This window comes from Citrus clementina, unplaced genomic scaffold (genome assembly GCF_000493195.1).
Source record: "Citrus clementina cultivar Clemenules unplaced genomic scaffold, Citrus_clementina_v1.0 scaffold_4, whole genome shotgun sequence".
Taxonomy (NCBI): Eukaryota; Viridiplantae; Streptophyta; class Magnoliopsida; order Sapindales; family Rutaceae; genus Citrus; species Citrus x clementina.
Genome location: NW_006262274.1, coordinates 3,332,716 through 3,350,928, shown reverse-complemented (window position 1 = coordinate 3,350,928; position 18,213 = coordinate 3,332,716). Strand labels below are relative to the sequence as shown.

The 18,213-nt window shown below is 35.7% G+C and overlaps 4 protein-coding genes across 4 annotated transcripts; all 4 read right to left on the bottom strand.

Annotated features, from left to right (window-relative positions):
• Positions 1-259: 259 nt before the first annotated feature.
• LOC18043496 (protein RDM16) lies at positions 260-4,482 on the bottom strand. The gene is made up of 6 exons (XM_024185796.1): positions 3,753-4,482; positions 3,243-3,530; positions 2,773-3,153; positions 2,478-2,672; positions 2,229-2,389; positions 260-1,466 (listed from the first exon to the last, which is right to left on the bottom strand). Exons 1-6 carry the CDS (start codon positions 4,428-4,430, stop codon positions 590-592), a joined length of 2,580 nt encoding a protein of 859 aa, XP_024041564.1. The 5' UTR covers positions 4,431-4,482; the 3' UTR covers positions 260-589.
• Positions 4,483-5,321: 839 nt separating this feature from the next.
• Positions 5,322-9,024, bottom strand: LOC18043495 (receptor-like protein kinase HERK 1). Its single transcript, XM_006436079.2, has 2 exons — positions 8,783-9,024; positions 5,322-8,500 (listed from the first exon to the last, which is right to left on the bottom strand). Exon 2 carries the CDS (start codon positions 8,454-8,456, stop codon positions 5,994-5,996), a length of 2,463 nt encoding a protein of 820 aa, XP_006436142.1. The 5' UTR covers positions 8,457-8,500; positions 8,783-9,024; the 3' UTR covers positions 5,322-5,993.
• A 1,828-nt stretch (positions 9,025-10,852) lies between these two features.
• On the bottom strand, positions 10,853-12,492 carry LOC18043494 (probable LRR receptor-like serine/threonine-protein kinase At1g51860). Its single transcript, XM_006436078.2, has 3 exons — positions 12,254-12,492; positions 11,526-12,063; positions 10,853-11,432 (listed from the first exon to the last, which is right to left on the bottom strand). Exons 1-3 carry the CDS (start codon positions 12,312-12,314, stop codon positions 10,853-10,855), a joined length of 1,179 nt encoding a protein of 392 aa, XP_006436141.2. The 5' UTR covers positions 12,315-12,492.
• A 136-nt stretch (positions 12,493-12,628) lies between these two features.
• LOC18043493 (chalcone--flavonone isomerase) lies at positions 12,629-15,113 on the bottom strand. Its single transcript, XM_006436077.2, has 4 exons — positions 14,822-15,113; positions 14,546-14,704; positions 13,075-13,295; positions 12,629-12,988 (listed from the first exon to the last, which is right to left on the bottom strand). The coding sequence occupies exons 1-4, from the start codon at positions 14,925-14,927 to the stop codon at positions 12,806-12,808; spliced, it is 669 nt and encodes a 222-aa protein (XP_006436140.1). The 5' UTR covers positions 14,928-15,113; the 3' UTR covers positions 12,629-12,805.
• Between the last annotated feature and the right edge of the window lie 3,100 nt (positions 15,114-18,213).

Sequence of the window (18,213 nt, the reverse complement as noted above, 5' to 3'; positions counted from 1 at the left end):
TAGGAATCAAACTAATTAGCACACATAAAAATCCCCTACTAAATTTTTTAAAAAAGGTTTTATAACCAAAATTATGACAAGAGTGAGGCACTATGAAACTGTTTTTAAGATATTATAATACAATCATAATTCTATCGAAAAAAATTGCTCAGGTGAAAACTACCCAACTCAGAGTTGGTTCTATCTATGGCAGACTAGTAGCAAAGGATATCAATGTAAGTGGAACAACAATACAATGGCAGAAACAAGACAAAACCCAAAAAGGGGGAAAAAATGGCATAATGTACTATTATAAAAATACCATTCATTCTAAATCCACGCAGTTGATGGCCATTTCAGTCTACACCCATGAAAACTAACAAAATGATCCAGATTCTTCATGGGACTAATTTACAGATCTAATCCACATGATTAACTAATAAAAACCAGCATTTCCAAGTGACTTAGGGTTGAAACACCAAATCCATTTTATGCGGAAAATAAAAAGAAAAAAAATCATCACCAAATAAATTCTCGCATCAATGCAGCTGAAATCTTGCCAAAATATCTCTTGATGTCCATGAGGCACATTCCAAAAAGCAGCATCGCTTTAAATTTCATCATTGAAGTTGACAGCGAGATCCCAGTAATGTGCAACGCCGGCATCAGCAAAAACCTTCTTGGCAGCAGCTTCAGTCATGCACTCATGCACAAAAAACCTGTTAAAACTCGGTCTTGCGACATTACCCTGCCACACCAGCACACACTTGTTGACAGGTTTATCAGTAGTCTCATCTTCATCTTCATCCTCTTCTTTTACAGCTTTAGCCCAGTCTATGCGCCTAAGCATAAGCTTCCCATATCTCTTAATGGATTTGCTTCCACCTTCAACAACCACAACATTAATTCCCTCACATATCACAGCACATCCAGTTAAACGGTTCTCATGGGCATTGACATCCACTTTAAAGCGGGTCTTCGGGTGGGAAAGGTCATTGATCTTGTAAACTGAAACAATTGTCTCCACTGAACTAGGGTCATCAAATAACTTTCTTTCTTTTTTCTCTCGGCGCTCCGCAGGAGTGAGCTTGCGAGCAATATTCCTGTCAATATGAGCTTGTTCACGCTCAGCAGCAGCGCTACGAATCTCTTTTTCCAGTCTTGTGGGATCCTGGGTTGCTTCAGAGCCAAGGACCTTCATCAAATTGCTCATTTTTACTTTAGGTTTAGGAGGTTCAATCAGGCCTTGTCTTATCATCTCCTGTCTATCTTTTTCCCTGGCCAGACGCCTCTGTGTACGGAGTTTCTTCTGCTCTTTCTTGGTTAGCTTTAGCGGTTGAGGTGGAGGGGGAGCTGGCTCAGCAGGAGGCTCAATAGGACGGGGATGTTCAACATAGATAGTGATCTTCTCCCTCTTTAATTTATCTTCAATTGTAACATCATCAGATATGTCAGCATAAGAACCAGTAAGCAACAAAGGTGCATCCCTGAAATTCAGTAAAACATTCATAATCAGACTCCTAAGAGGAGCATTTCATATACATAATACAAAATTTGGAGGTGGCAAAGAAGAAAGGATAGAGAGTACAAACAAGAACGACTTTCCCCTTGGTTCATATAAAACTAAAACCTTGATTTTAGACATCAAGAAACTATGGTTAGATGTTATAGCCATAATTACACCAAATCCCATTCCACTTTCCAAACATTAGTCTGTTTCTAAAGTTTAACAGAAATAAGTCCAGGACAGTTCTTATTATATAATCCTCTGCTACAAGTGCTCATCTCAAACAACCATTTATTCCCATTACTGGTAGGTGATTCTAACAAGGCAACACTCCAGGATTGATATCTCTAGTTGTTTATCTTTGGTTTCGCACATCCCCCTCACCATCCTCACCAGGATTGTTACTACAGCCTACTGCCTATCTAAAAAGTTTCTGTACGTCAAAGTATCTGTGAACCAAATTTGTTCAACTCTACAATGTCTCAAAATCCTTTGGTACGTGCGTCTTGTTAAAAAAATGAGGACCATAGCCCATTCATATAATCTAATAATCAGGAAACCTGTAATTAAAAAACAAGAGGTTGTAAGGGGGATTTGAACCTCTTGACCTCTTGGTTAGAAACCACAAATCATATTGTTGCATCCACCCCATGGATTTACCAAGTACACTATACTAAAGAATAACACTTATTCAATAAAACATTCAACATTTTACTCCAAAAATAAAAGCATATCAACTTACCACCACTCTATTTCAGGAATTGGGTCCTTAGGTTTTTCCTTGGTAATGACTCTTTCGGCTACCTCTATCAAATTCGGATTTATATCAGTCCCTCCTTTAGCTTTAGCTAACTGTGCTTGCTTTGCCTGTCGCTCTTTTGCTCCCGCTTCTCCAAATTGACTCTGTGACAAACAAATGGAATGCATATATGAAATAAATAAGAAATGATCTAATAAGGGAAAAGAGCAGGAAAAAGTGCAGAAAAATTACCTTGACCCTAAGTATCTCAGCCTCTTTTGACCATTTTCCTTCCTCTACAAACTGGAAAGTCATCCGTTTGGGTCTCAAAAGCTTACTTTTATTTATACCCATCCTTGGGTCAAAATGAGGATTCACATTTGGATCCACTTCCAGCTCAGGTTTAAGAATCTGAAATGCATCTTTCTTTTGCTTGTTGATGTTGACCTGGAAAGTTTAGATGAATCAGCTTAAAAGCACTAACAAGATCAAACCACCCAAATAAGTTCACTATAAGATAATTGTTTTCAAATGTCAGAAAGCAAACCTTCAGAGTACTTAGGTTGCTTGGTTTAGTCCTGTTCACTACATTTCCATGCTCATCTATTTCCCTACCAAGTGCATCCACACGAAGAACAGGAGCCTTGGTAGGCTTCTGAGGCACGGCAGCATCCACCGGCGGCTGTCCAGGAAAACAGTTTATAATAGGAGCAAATTCAGGGTCCTGACGAAATCCCATCTTAGCAGCAAGTTCCTGAGCCCTTTTAACAGCTTCAATATTGGTAATATTAGCAAGGCCGGGAAAAGCAGGCACTGAACTTGTAGGTGGCTGAACAGAAGCTGCTGCCGCAGCCGCAGCCGCATCAGAAGCAGTAGCTGCCGGTCCCTGAACTTTTCCACTACCATCTGAACTTGACCCCTTGCTCAACTGCATAAACAAAAATAAAACCACTTAATGGATGATAAAAATAAATACAGCTGAAAAACACAAAAATTCTTCACAACAAAGATTCTTACCGTTGGTATCTTCTTCAATTTTTCTGACAATTCCTTCTGCATTTGTAAAGCTTTCTTAGCTTTTGCTAAAGCATCTAGTGATAGACTTCCACTTTTCCCAGCAGCTGAAGATGTCCCATCTGTACTAGATTTTCCATGAACCTCATGAGACCTGGTAATACTAACTCCCTTATTTTCATTTGTGGTAGAAATTGAAGATACCTTAGTAGGAAAGGGAGGATGACCGGCAGCCATAGTAGTATCAGGCGAAGTCCTCGATGCCATAGTAATTGATTCAACAGCGGCACCCTGTTAATAAACAACAAGTCAATTGACAACAGCACGAGCTTGGATATGTGAAAATTAACAAATGTGCTACACATGTATCCAAATCATGACAGAAGCCCTAAGGTACACTTCATGTAGAGTAGAGCAATAATTCACTACATAGCACAGTGAACTACACAGGAGATAAATCATTAAGTAGAAAATATCAACAATTAAATTAGAATTTGAAAAAAAAAAACTCACATTAGAATTTGCAGAGCCGCCGGCATTGGTAGAATCATGGCCATTGACTTCTTGCTTCAAATAAATCTCAGAAACATTGGCATTACCGGAAATACCCCCGTCATCCTCTTCTTCTTTTACGAAATTGTCCTCGAACCTTCTCTTCTTCTCCCTCTTCTCATCCAAAACCCTAGCATTCTTCTTCTCTCCTCTCTCCTCACTCTCGTCCCTCGCTTTCCTCTTCTTCTTAACCTCGCTCGCCACGTCATCACCATCGTCAAATTCCTCGCGCTTCACTTCGCGAGATCTATCTCGGTCGCGCCTGGAATCGCGCTCTTCGTGGGATTTTTCGCGCTTAAAATCTCGGTCACGCTCGCGATCGTCGTGCGACTTCTCGCGCTTGAAATCTCGTTCGTCGATCGATTTCTCGCGGTCGCGGGATCTCTCTCGTTCGTCGCGCCTAGAAGATTTGTGATCCGACGATCGGTGGTGGTGATGGTCACGGTGTTTATCGTCTCTGTCTCTGTGTCGATGCCTGTGTTCTCCATCACGGTCACGGTGGTGGTCATGTGAGCGTTTGGAGGATTTGTCTTTATCCATGGCTAGGGTTTTTGTCTCCAGAGGTTTCCTATTCGAGATAGAGAGTGCGTCACACAGAAATAGTTGAGGCGAGAATGAATGATTGGAATATCGCATCATCGAACAGTGCTGTGGATTCACGGTTTGTTTTGTTGAACCGGGCGGTTTGGTCGTAGCGAGGCAACCGTGACCTCATTAACATCACCATGGAAATTTTGTGCTAGCGTATTTATTTTGTCAAAAGGATTTTTTTTTTCTTTTTTGTATTTAAAAAAAAAAGTGATTTCTTTAGTTTACGTTTAATTTTTCTTAAGAAATAAGTTGATGCACATTTCAAATTCAATTATGATGTATCACATAGTTGAGTTGGCATCTACGTGGCACAAGGGATTGGTTGAAAAGTATAAGTAAATAATAAAATTCTTACAATTTATTATACGGCATTTAAAAATTATAGTTAAAATGGAAATCTTAAATTAATGGCAAATAATCTAGAGAGAAAAATAATTTATTTGGTTTAAAATTTCATTGAATGGAATATACCATTTTTTTTTTAATCCGGGTGATGACCCTTCATCCAAAAAATACACACCATCGCCAAAAAACAATTAGTCTAGAATGAACTCCGAATTTTAATTAATTTTAATGAAAACGTTAGTTTTTATAATTTAGATAGAAATGTCATTGCCAATCATGGAAAGAAAACTTAAAAAGAAATTCATATGCAGTCAAACTCGTACGCTAAGTATTTTCTTTTTCTTGAAGCTTTTGAAACTATTATTTATTTTACTTTAGAGTTTAGGGCTATTTTCCTTTAACTATCACAGAAATTGTAAAATATTAAACGAATACAAGAATTATTGGTCTATTATTTTCCTATAAAATCTTTCATTTCACTACATTTTTATCAACACTGTTAGTCCGATACTAATGTCGTGCTGACATTATAGAGGCAAAAATGATCTTGCAATCAAAACCAATATAAAATTATAAAACATACTTTAAATTTACAAAGGCAATATAGTTAATATTGGATTTAAATACAGCCACAACTCATTCATCAAAGAAAAAAATTCAGCCAATTGGTAGTCGCACGCCGACGCTGACACTGACGATGCCTTCAATCCCAACTGACAGCTTGAGTTTAACAGTTGAAGGATAAGAACCCTTTAGTTTATAACGTTTAGTTGAAATAATAAAATCAGATTTTGAAGGTGAAAACATTCTTAATGTTGATTGGCGAGAGACTATTCATGTGCTTCTCCATATAGCCTTGCCAATGCCAACTGCTTCAAGCTTGAAGCACTTGTAAACGAGGCTTTTTGCAAAACCGCTTAGTGTATGGCATAAACGTTCTGCTAGTGGGAAAACAACTCTGCCCAATCTCACTCCAGAATTTCAATGGCTTTTTCTTTGTTAAGCTTACATTTCATATGTGAACAGGCAGTGCTGGGATCAAAACTCAAAAGCCAGCAGTGATGATAAATTACACAAACACAAAAGCAGGCGAACAATGCAGTATTTTGTGTATGCTCTAGAACACTAGATTAAACAAACACATTGCAAAAGCTTTGCATACCGAGAAATCAGCTGATATGCTTCATACATACAAGCAAAGGTACATGACTTTGAATCCGAGCCCGTACAATATGTGTGAAACAACTCTTGAATACACGAGGTTCATTACATCTCCCTCATTTCCTCTCTCACCATTTGGGCAAAAACTTTACTCATTGAAACGCCAGCAAGGTCACCTACACTTGCCGTACTAAATTCTGTGTTTGATAGGCCGGTTTGCGAATGCGAGTGATTATTTGGTGAAGATGTCTCACCTTTAGGACTGGATTTTCCTTCATCTCCTTGGAGCTGAAGTGCATACTCCAAGTTCCACAAGACATCTCCCATTGAAGGCCGATCAATGCCACATTGTGCTAAGCATTTCTCAGCTATCTCAACAAACTTATTCAAGGAGTCCGGTTTTATTTGACCAGTGAGGGTAGGATCTACAATGTCCTCCAGTTGTCCTGTCTCTTGGCACTTCATTGCCCATTCGACCAAATTCACCTTTTCTCGCGGAAGTGATGGATCAATAACAGGTCTCCCACACAGGATTTCAAACATAACCACCCCAAATGAGTACACATCTGATTTTTCAGTCAGTTGTTGCTTTGTCAAGTACTCTGGATCAAGATATCCAAAGCTGCCCTTCACTGCTGTGCTGACATGAGTCTGATCAAGGTCAGGGCCAATTTTTGAGAGCCCAAAATCAGCAACCTTGGCCATGAGATTTTCATCTAGTAGAATGTTAGCAGACTTGACATCACGGTGAATAATTGCCTTTGTCGAGCCAGTATGAAGATAGTGAAGTCCTCTGGCAGCTCCAATGCATATCTCCAGCCTTTTTCTCCAGCTTAAGCTGGGAAAATTTGAGGCATACAGATGGTCCTTGAGAGTACCGTTTTCCATGTACTCATAGATTATAATCATCTCGTTCCGTTCATCACAGTACCCAATCAAAGATACCAAATGACGGTGACGAAACTGAGACAGCATTTCAATTTCAGTCCTGAATTCTGCAAGACCCTGATGTGATTGAGTACCTCCCCTCTTCACTGCCACCTTCGTCTCATCTCTCAAAACTCCCCTGTAGACCTTCCCAAAACCGCCAATCCCAATCACCAAACTTTCACTAAAATTATCAGTAGCCTCTTGGATTGCCACAAAAGGGAAGCGATACCCAATTTTTGAGCTGGAAAAGATGGCAGAAATATGACCTTCTTTCACGGCAAATTGCTCGTCTGCTTTCAAATGACCGCGTGCTAGCCTATTTCTTCTTCTGCACAACAGTACGAGAACCAAAGCCAAACCAACAGAGATACAAGACCCAGAAGCAACGCCCACTATAAGACCGACTCTTGTCTTGGAACTTTTAGGTGAAGTGGATTCGGCGACATCAAAGTCTCCCCTAGAATTGTTTATCTTCATGATCTCCAACCCATTAAGAATGGCATTTGGGAAAGCGTCAACCAAAGTAGAGCGACCAATACTTACATGGAGTTTGGGGTTATCACTTTCTCTCGTGATGAAATCCATGTAATAAGGGTTGCCAGCAGCATATGAAGGTAGCTTATGAAGATCAAAATCCAGTTGTGCAGACCTTGAATTGATATAAACATTGAACGCAAGCGACGAAATATTGTTAAAATATATATCACAAAAGTGAAACCGGACTAGAAATTCAAAACCAGGATCCACATCGAAGTTCCATGTGACATTTACATTAGAATTAGGATCAGAACCAGAGTTCACTATGGTGGCAGTGCCGTAGACATCACGGGGGGCAATATTCTCAGTTACGGAGTCAGTGAAATTGACAATTGAGGTATTCGACACAAACATTACTAGATTACTGTGTTTCAAATATGCATCATCAGAAACCCAACGCCGCCACAAAACATCATTTTGTGGAGGCACATCCTTACCACCCATATTAACCCTTGCAACAGTCTCTAAGGCCTGCCTCTGTAGACTTTGGTTACCAGTACTACTACCTTGAGGGTCAATGGTTTTAGCACTTTGTGGAATGAGCTCATCAGGAAGCGAAATTACTTCCAAAGCATTTATGAAGGCGAATGAATTAGCAAAGGGTGTAAAACTGAGAACAAGCCTATCAGAAGCTATGTTCAACGAGTACTCCTTGACTGAAGAACCCTCTTGTGATTGGTAATCTTTGATAAGGGTAAAGCTTTGAGAAGAAACAGAGAACTTTGCAGTACTCATGTTGTAGGTTTCATGAACAAATGGGAAGAAATGAAGGCGAATAAAGTGCCTCGCTTGTTTTTTGATCGAAAACGAGTAATTGGACGGTCCAGTGAATATTCTAGCAGTGTGATACAAACGCGAATAGTTGCCAGATGAAATAGAATTCAAGCTAGCATTGATCGAAATGTTTTGTGGGGATGACAGATTAGTGAAAGTAGAAGTATGATCAGCTGCAAACACTCGATTACCAGCCGATGTATTTGTGAACGATCCACAGTCTATAAGATAATTATCTACAGGATCAAACGCCGTCGAAACAGAAACTAGACAAAGAACTGATGAAAGCCATAGGAGCAACTCAAAACTCCTAACATTCACCATCATCAAGACTCAGAAAGAAAGGATTTGAGGCAAAACTGTGATTAAAACTGCAAAAAGAAAAATGGAAACAAATGAGCCAAAGGTCAGAAATTTAACCTGAAACAGCTAAACAATTGACTAAGCTGGGATTATGCAAACTAAACAGAGATAGAACTAAACAGATTTGAGGAAGAAGATAAGAGAAAAAGGTCAAGACAAGAGCAATCCGATTGATAATAACAGGAAAAGAATAAAAGTAAACAAAAGGGTCAGCTGGACAATCACCTGAAATATTAAAATGAATGAAGAAATTAAGAAGAACCCAAATGGCAAAAGCCAGCAACACTTACAAGCCCAAAGACTGACGAATGGATGATGATGATAAAAAGAAGCCAGCCAACCAGCCAGCAAGGCCATTAACTTGTTTTTCTTCTTCTTGTTGTTTCCATAAGTAAATGAAAAACACTATGATAAAGCAACTCATGCAGCAACACGTTGCGAGAGTAACTTTAAATAAGCTGAAAACGACTTGAGAAATTGTCCTTGTGACTTTCTGTTCCGTCCCTGTGTGCCAACATTTTGCTTTGACAAATAAAAAAAAAAAAACACACAAAACACAAAAGCAAGAAAACAAAAAAGAAGTGAGAAAGATTATTACAGTGTACGAAAATGTTGATAAGCGAGTCAAAGTGGTTCGAACGACAAAAGCATAATTGGAGACAGCTTGCTATGTGAAGTGGGGTGTGGGTGGCTAGAAGCTTCTTCATGTGAAACTGTGCGTTATTGACGCACGTTTGGTTCATTGATAAATAGCTTGCGTGGATTTGGTTATGCCTTGTTTGGGGATATAAATAACCCTTTCACGATCACCCCCAAACCAATCTTTAAAGAAAGATTTTGGGGATATAAATAAAGTAATTAATTATTAATTTGTTTTTTAGTGATAATGGGAAAGCAAACACGGCCTTATTCTGTCTTCAATTTTATTGTGAGAAGGTTCGTTGCATGCCTCCGCTTCGTAGGGAATAATCGGTGAGCAGACAAATTGAATGAGCAGACGACACTAATTGATTGATGATATCTTGTCCCTGTCACCTTACGCGTTTTCTCCAACAACTCATCTCTGTTCGCAATTGACCGGGCCGGCAGGTATCCCGTGCGGCCGATAGACCCTTCACTTTTTCAAACTTGCAGCCAATGGGATTGTGACACGTTTCTAAGATTGAGTGCTTGTTTGGGCTTTGCAAAAATTAAAATGGGTTCGTGATCTTGGTGTTTGTTTCTCCCGACCCAGACCCGTAGATCCATCCTATATCGTAAGGCTAAAAGCCTAGAATGCCGTACAATTTGAACTTTGAACGCAAATTTTTAAATCTCTTTTGTTTCGAGCATATGACACGTCACAGAAAATTATCTCTCCTCTCTTTTTATATTCATACAAGTGGTTGCTCCCAATTTTCGCAGGAAGAGAGATCTAAACTCTTTAAGTTGGTTAATGACGTCATCCAGCTGGGGAAAACAGTGTTGCCTACGTTATATAGTATTTCTCACTAGAATATGAGCAATGTCGTCATGTATCTTGACTATATCAAGAGGTTTTTTTTATCAATTAAACACGAGCACTAATAAACAACTTTGAGGTTTCATCAGAGTCTAAAATGTGTTATTTTCTACTATGAATTTTTTCATTTCTTGTAACAAAACCTTTTAGACACTCAATCGCTCAAGTTGACATGTTAAAATACTCTGTGAGTAGTTAATTATTTGTCTAAAACTCACCTAAACCATAATTTGACTTGATCGATTTTGTCAAACTTTCTAGGTATTTGACATTATTATGGTCTAATTAGAAAAGATCAAACGTGTTTAATTTAGTAGTGAATGAAACTACTAGCCCCTGCAAACAAATAAAAGCATAATAAAAGTCAGATTTAGGTGAACTTGAAAGATAAAAGAGTTTTCAATTGTGGCTGGCAAGGGTTATGTTAACCTTGGGTCCCATATTTTCTGAGGTGATAATTTGAGTCACGACACAAAATTAGTAAATTTTAATTGAGATAAAATGACAAGATTAGAAATCTTGTCAAATTTGTGTTACACATTTAACAATCGTGTCATATTTGTGATCATATTTTTATTCACGATCAAATCTATTCAAAGATAAAGATGTGTCGTGTTTTCAATTATCATATTCGTGTTTTGGCATAATTAATAAATATGTTCATGTGTTGTATTTTTATGGACAAAGTATTTATATTATTCCATACTTTTACACTGCTAAATGGGATAGAATAACACAAATTATTGGTCATATATAATATCTTTCACATTCTACAATGTTACAACCATCTTTATATATATTTCTTTACTCTTATCAAAAGTGCAATGGAATATATGATACTTACACAAAAATATTATTGTCACTGTGTATTTATTAGTGCAATGACCGCTAGAATCAAAATGAAATACGAAGAAATGAGACGATTCTGTGTGCCGCCGGTCGTGTTGTTTCCATGAGCCGGATCAAGATCAATCCTTGAAAACACTTCCATTGCGCTGATCATAGCTGCCAGCGTGGACGAATTTGCGGGGACGAGCGTGATATTGACTTTGGGGCCCACGACGCTGACGGGATACAATGTTACCACCTTGCATTTGTTGACTTCAGCTGCCACCGTGTACCTCTTCCTACCGTCGATGTATATATCAATGATCCTCGTATCGTTTGATGAAGGTCTTTTCGCCTGTTCTGTGAAGTAGAATACGAAATAAGCCGTTTGTGGGGTCACTTGATTAGTCGGGAGATCAACGGACAAGATTATCGGAGTGGAGGTGTTGGATGATGCGATGGACTCGCTCATCACCGAATTAGGAGGTTCATTTTCCGGTATTGGAAAGGCGGTGGAATCTGGTAAGGTAGGGACTACAATGCAGTTGGGTGGAACAGCACCTTGTGTCCATATCCTGTTATATTTTTCCTCCGAAAGAATCCCCGAGTACCTGCCAATTATAATTTAAAAACTACAAAAAAATATAAAAATAAAATATTTTAAATTTCTCAAAAATGAAATTTCATTTTTATGTAAACCTCACCTTACTTCGTTGCCACCGTAATTGATCCTATTGATTAATGAAAATGTGAAATTGGACTCCATTTGTGGATATAAATTAACCCATAATGGTACAATCTCTAACGAAGAAATAAAAGGAATTTCGTTTTTTCTTATCTGTCTCATACAAACGTTAATAGATCCTGAGCCATGGGTCGCATGTAGGGCCTCAAAATATATTGGCCGTCCGATCGACGAAGTGTTGACTGTTGACCATTTCTTGTTATATATGTAAAGATCGAATGTTGGAAAATTAGAGAGACCATCATAATTGCCGTAGTAGAACCCTGCACGGATCAGATATCGTAAGGTTTGTGCAAATAGGGGTAATGTGTAACAATTTTGGTCTGCTTGATTGGGAAAGAATCTGACGGTGGACATTTCTTCCAGAGTTTGTCGTTCTGGGACCCGCTTGTTGATCCCAAATTTGGTGAGGTCTTCGTCTGTGCCCCATAGGAGAAGATTGGGCCCTATACGAGGGACATCACTGCCACAGTCCACATTCAACCATCCGATTGTAGCTGAAGAATATCAGAAATTAAATTGATTTAAAATTTTGGAACAAGTAAATCATTATGTACCTGAAATTAAGGTGTCAAATTCAACCCTTTTTCTATTTATGTGCGTGTACTTAAATCGAACACTTAAAAGATAGGAAGCAAAACAGGAGGAAACAGAGTGTTAAAAGCGAAATGAACATCGAGAACTTACTTTGACAAGAAGTTGTACGGAATTGAAAGGCCAGGAGAAGTATCCATAATACGGTCATCATGCAGAGCTAAGGCGACGATGTTCACAGGATTGGCCAACTGTCAGAGCCAAATTTTCAATTCTTTATAATCATCTTAACACAAGGAGAAGGAAACTCGCCTTTATATCCTTACCCCTTGGTTTTGATAAGAATCATCGACAACAAATCATTGTAAGCATCCTCCTTCAACAATTTTTTCACTTTAAAATATATATTTTGTCATTTACAGTAGTGGCTAAGTGGCTTCCCATTTTTGTAAACATTGAATTATTAATTTTTTTTTTTTATTGGTAAAGAGTCTGTATATTCAAACCAGTACAAAGAACAGGAAAAAGTTGGTCAGGGACATCAGCATTCGAAAATTAACTCAGAATTTGGGAGCTCTAGCTCTCACAAAGGCAACACAACTGAGAGTCCATAGGAAAGGACACTAATTTAACATTAAAGAAAAAAAAGTTTGCCAATTTAACAACTCTGCCTTCGCTTATTATTTGGCAAACTTTTCAACTTCTTCATTTCATCTTATCACTAGTTACATTCAACAGTGCTGATAGTCTTTCAGCCAAACTCTTCTTTGCTGCAGGAGAAACACCATTCTTGCCGATCATCGACTCCAGTACTGCCTCAGAAAGCAGATTACTCTCTATTACCGCAACACCATCTTTCGGTATTGAACCGTCTTTGGAGAAGCTGATCTGTTATATATTACAAAGGAATTACTAAATAAAGGAAACACATAAGATTAATTATGCAAGGCATGTCGAAGTTAATTATTACTTACAGTCAATGATCCTGGTGATTGAGTAAAGAGAATTGAGGATCCTGGTGGGAAAATTTCATCCTTGAAGACCTCAGTGAATTTTTCAATAGCTTTGGCTTCAGCATCAGTGTAAATTCCAAAAAATTTCCATATGGCAATGCAATTTTCGGCAACCTTCTCTGAGTATTGTGCGCCAGTTAATGGCAAGATCATTGTCACCTTCATGAATTTCTCAAAGGGACCTACAAAGAGATAGCAAAACACAATTCAGAACTATGGATTAGATAAATGCGTTATATATATATATTTGCAATGTTGTAGATTTTTTCTTTTTTTGGTTTCTCGCCAATCATCCACATGTAAAAATATATGATCAGATAGCTCCCAGCACACTTATGTCTAATTCACTTCAAATGCGAATTAGAGATTTCACATTCAGTAAGAGCAGGCTTGAATACAGTAGAAATATAAATATACAAATGGTCTTATGAACTTATGAAGCCAGGCACTACTGGTTAGAGCTGCGTTTAAGGTAGCACAAATACTTCCTACAGGAGAAAAATTATGGAAAATAGACATTTTAAATACTAATTTTGAGGTTTTTTTAAAATAATTTAATTTTAAAAAACCTCAGTTTATCAAACAGTGGTGTTTCTTTCTGATATATTATAAACTAAATTATAGAGATTCAAAATTTACCTAATATGGCATATGACCTGTTATAATTATACCAAATTAGTATTTATCATCGCACTTCCGGACGTTATATATATTTTACACTCCTTCTCTAGTACATGCGCCCCTTATTTTATTTTTTTCATGTAGATAAGCTTTTAAGCCAGTTAGTTTAATAGATTTTAATGCTATTAACCGCACAGCTTTATAATATATTTAAAAATTACTTCATTAAACCACACAGTTTAACTGCGTGTCTACATAAAAAAAGATGGGATGCCCTGAAAATGATTATATATATACATAGAGAGAGGTCAGTATCTAACACATCAGTTAAGATATAGATTTTGAATCCGGACTTAATAAACTAAACATTACTTTTATCATTACTCAAATAAAAACCAATTTTTCCGAAGAAAAAAATTTAATTCATATTTAAAAAATTCTAATCACACAATATCATTAAAAATAATTCAGTTCATCATTAAGGAATTGTTCTGATGGCCTGCTGGTTTTACTTTCTAATTCTATGCAGCGAAGTGAATTCAAGTTTATTATAATCAATTATTTTCCACATTAATTAACTAATAATTATTTTGAAGAATACTAAAGAGTTTATACATTTCTTTTTTCCTCTTGCGTTACGTGTAATAATAATAAATTAACAATACAGGTGCATTAAATATTTAAATTCACACTATCCGTATGGGAATCCTTTCCCGTCATAAACGCTGCTTAAAGAGTAGTCAACGTCAGTACTACACTCAAAATCTAAAACAGAATCCAACAGAAGACACCAACGGCGAAAATCCGTTACCTGTGACGACGTCTCTGAAGAACTCAACGGATTCCGTCAACTCCTCTGCAGTCTTCCCCTTCCATTTGCCGGCGAGTAACGGCACGGCGTCATCCTCCAAGTACACTCCTATCGCCGTGAACTTCACGAACTTCCCTTCAATCTCCAATCCTCTCTCCCCTGCCACGTCAGCGTCAAGAGCACCGAGACGTTAAAAACAAGTGAAATACAATGATGAAACAAAAGTCAAATCATACAATCCGCCGGTGGTGCGCAGGATACTAGCATACTACTAACCTGCGCCGCCGAGGAAATGCGACTTTGTTGATCCTGGAGGTTGCACGGACGGCGTGAAAGTGACGTTCTCGACCTGCAGTTCGGTGACGGACGGTGAGGGATTCATCGGTGACAGCCTTTTTGATTAATTTCAGTGTGTGTTTTTTTTTATTGGTGTCGAAAGCAGAGCGCGTAGTGGCAGCATTTATAATGAGGAAAAACGGGTTGGTATGGCGGGTAACTTAAAGGATGTGGGTGGGAGCACGTGCGCTGATGACGGAGGTCATGTGGCACTTGCATTGCCTCTCAATCTCATGATTTTCCGTCGATGTATAACTGAGGTTCACTTGTATGTTAAATATGTTTGAATTTGGGGGAAAAAAATATTATAATTTTATAATTAATTTTAAAAGATTTTACCGAGGATTTTGCCAAATTCCCAAATTTTATATTTTGGAGAACAAAGAATATTTATGATTATTTTTTTAATTGATGCAACGACAAAATTTCGAGGGGACGTGCTGAGTTTGGTGAAACATGTGGCTTGGAAAATTTGTGCCTTTTTTAAGTGTTTTTTTAACTGTTTATGGCCCCTCCTGGTTTTGTCCATTCAAAGATTGTTTTTCCCTCAAAGATGAACTGAGAGGGTCGAAAATCTGAATGACTTTTAAGAATTAAGGGATAATTTATTTTTTAATAGTTTAAAGTTTGAAATTTTATTAATTTTAAAAAAAAATTTAAGAAAAAATATGAATTAAAATAAATACTATATTTTTAAAATATACCTATTAAATATACGTAATTCATAAACTATAAAATTTAGTCTCTTTTTTTTTTATTTGTAATGACATAAATGTCAAATAACTATATTCTATATATTTTTTATTTATAAAAATGAATAAAATATTATTCATATTAAGATATTCAAAAAAATAAAAACAAACATGTTTTTCAAACATTTAAATTCAAATCCATTTAGTTTTTTTTTTATAAAAAAAAAAGCTATCGAAGTCTTTTTATGTTATCAAAATCTTTTTATTTTATCCATTAGAATTATGTTTATAATGAAAATTTTAAATTCAAAGATGTCATTCATATTTAGATATTGAAGAAACAATAATAAACATGTCATTCAGACATTTGAATTTAAATCCATTGAGATTTTAAAAAAAAAAAGCCACTTTATTGTAACAATTAGAATTATATTTAGAATGAAATTTGAGTCTTTATTTTCTGAAACTCAAAGATGTCATTTATATTAAGATATTTAAAAAACAAAATCAAATATGTCATTTAGGCATTTGAATTCAAATCCATTGAGATTAAAAAAAAAAAGCCCTATCGAAGTCTTTTTATTTTATTAATTAGAAGTATGTTTAGAATGAAATTTGAGTCCTTATTTTTTTTAGAATTATGTTTAGAATTTGTCTATTCAAAGATGATTTGAGAGGGTCGAAAAACCAAATGACTTTCAAGGATCTTTTAGGTTTTATCTTTAAGTAAAAGAATTGAGGAACGATTTATTTATTAAACGTTTAAAGTCTAAAATTTTATTATTTTTATATTTTTAAATTCATTTATTTATTTTAAAAAAGATATGAATGAAACGTAATAAATATTACAATATAAAAATATCTCTATTAAATATACTTATTTTATAAAATATAAAACCTAATCTCTTTTTTATTTATAGTGACATAAATGTCAAATAACCACATTTATATATTTTTTATTTATAAAATAAATAAAATGGCGTTCATATTTAGATATTAAAAAATAAAAACAAACATGTTATTCAGACATTTGAATTCAAATCAATTGAGTTTTTTTAAAAGCACTATTAAAATCTTTATATTTTATCAATTGGAATCAATGAAATCTGAGTGTTGTTATTATTATTATTATTATTATTATTATTATTATTATTATTATTATTATTATTATTATTATTATTATTATTCATGTGGGATTCACTTTTAAGCTGATGAGTTACGTTATTAAATATAAAGGTCATGTTAATGTTTAATTATTTTTTAAACAAAACACTTATTTGTCAGCTAATATCTTTTTAGAATCACGTATAGAATTAAAATTTTAGTTTTCCCCTTGGAACAGGAACATGATCCTCTCCTTATCTGAGCACTACTGAACTTTTAATGATTTTTTACCATTTTTTTTTTAGTGGTAGTAGATGAATAAGATTTAACTTTTTTATTTTTTTATTTATTAACAATCAATCAATAATTGAGTTATTTACTCGTGACATTATCAGATTAAGAGAGAATTTTGACCCCCTCTTCCCCCCTAATTACGTTGGATTCCTTTTCGGGTGATGAGTTTATTTATTAAATAAAACACTTCTTTCTCAGATAAAGTATTAAAAACTTCATTTTGAGTAGAGCCTGTTTTATTTAACATGCAAGGTTGCAAGTTCCCTTTGAAATATTTTTTACCTTATCATTTAGAGCCTGTTTTATTTAACATGCAAGGTTGCAAGTTCCCTTTGAAATATTTTTTACCTTATCATTTTGTACTATATTTTCATAGTAATAGTTTTGCAGTTTTCGATATTTCATCATTCATGTAAATCATGGTCATTGGCAATACATCTTTGTTTTATCACTTATTTGGAAAGCATTGTGTGAAGCCACAAGAAACTAGATTCCCGGTTTTTTGAAAGACTAGCAAAACAATTTGCCAACCAATAATTAATATTTGATTAAACTTTTGTAATCTCATTCACTGTATGAATTTTTCGACCATTGAACACTTTATTAAGACTAATTTTAGAGTCTCGAAATAATTTTTTAGTAGAGCGGTGACAAAATTAAAATTTTGGCTCACCAAAACTAAAATAAATATATGACAAAACTTGCGACAATATCAAATATAATTAAGTTCAATCCTATTTTTTCAATTCAATCTAATTTAGTTCAGTCTGAAGCACCAAATGTACTCACAAAATAGCAATTTCTTTTTATAACATGTTGCCTTTCTTGAACATAACTAAACAAATGGTAACATAAATTACAAATACCATTGTATAAGTTCAATTTCTTCCCTAAAAAATTGATATTGACCCCCCCTCCCCCCGGCGGGGTGAAAAAAAGAATCTCTGAGACAAGTGGTTTATATAAAATATAATTATCTCGTTAGGTAATTAAGTTGGTAAACACTCGTAATCGAGAAAGAAACTTTTCTTGTTTGACATTTTAGCAATTTTTCGATGAGTTGCTCCATATTAGCGCGGAATATAAGTAATCCGAATTCAATAAAAGTATTTTCTAAATATTAAAAAGCTTTTGGTGTCTATATTATTATTATTATTATTATTTTAACAATGTGTTATGTAACTATATTGAGATTGAGGTTTTCAAGCATCTCTATGTACATTGTGAAAAGTAATATATTCC

What these genes read in the sequence shown, in the direction of transcription:
- LOC18043496 (XM_024185796.1), bottom strand. Translation starts at nt 4,430, where the DNA reads ATGATGCGATATTCCAATCATTCATTCTCGCCTCAACTATTTCTGTGT. An exon ending in AATTGAAGAAGATACCAACG is followed by an intron (nt 3,154 to 3,242) that starts GTAAGAATCTTT and finishes TTGTTTATGCAG; the next exon opens with TTGAGCAAGGGGTCAAGTTC. An exon ending in GCAACCTAAGTACTCTGAAG is followed by an intron (nt 2,673 to 2,772) that starts GTTTGCTTTCTG and finishes TAAACTTTCCAG; the next exon opens with GTCAACATCAACAAGCAAAA.
- LOC18043493 (XM_006436077.2), bottom strand. Translation starts at nt 14,927, where the DNA reads ATGAATCCCTCACCGTCCGTCACCGAACTGCAGGTCGAGAACGTCACT. An exon ending in GCATTTCCTCGGCGGCGCAG is followed by an intron (nt 14,705 to 14,821) that starts GTTAGTAGTATG and finishes CTGACGTGGCAG; the next exon opens with GGGAGAGAGGATTGGAGATT. An exon ending in AATCACCAGGATCATTGACT is followed by an intron (nt 12,989 to 13,074) that starts GTAAGTAATAAT and finishes AATATATAACAG; the next exon opens with ATCAGCTTCTCCAAAGACGG.
- LOC18043495 (XM_006436079.2), bottom strand. Translation starts at nt 8,456, where the DNA reads ATGATGGTGAATGTTAGGAGTTTTGAGTTGCTCCTATGGCTTTCATCA.
- LOC18043494 (XM_006436078.2), bottom strand. Translation starts at nt 12,314, where the DNA reads ATGATGACCGTATTATGGATACTTCTCCTGGCCTTTCAATTCCGTACA. An exon ending in CCGTACAACTTCTTGTCAAA is followed by an intron (nt 12,064 to 12,253) that starts GTAAGTTCTCGA and finishes GATATTCTTCAG; the next exon opens with CTACAATCGGATGGTTGAAT. An exon ending in TACGGTGGCAACGAAGTAAG is followed by an intron (nt 11,433 to 11,525) that starts GTGAGGTTTACA and finishes TATAATTGGCAG; the next exon opens with GTACTCGGGGATTCTTTCGG.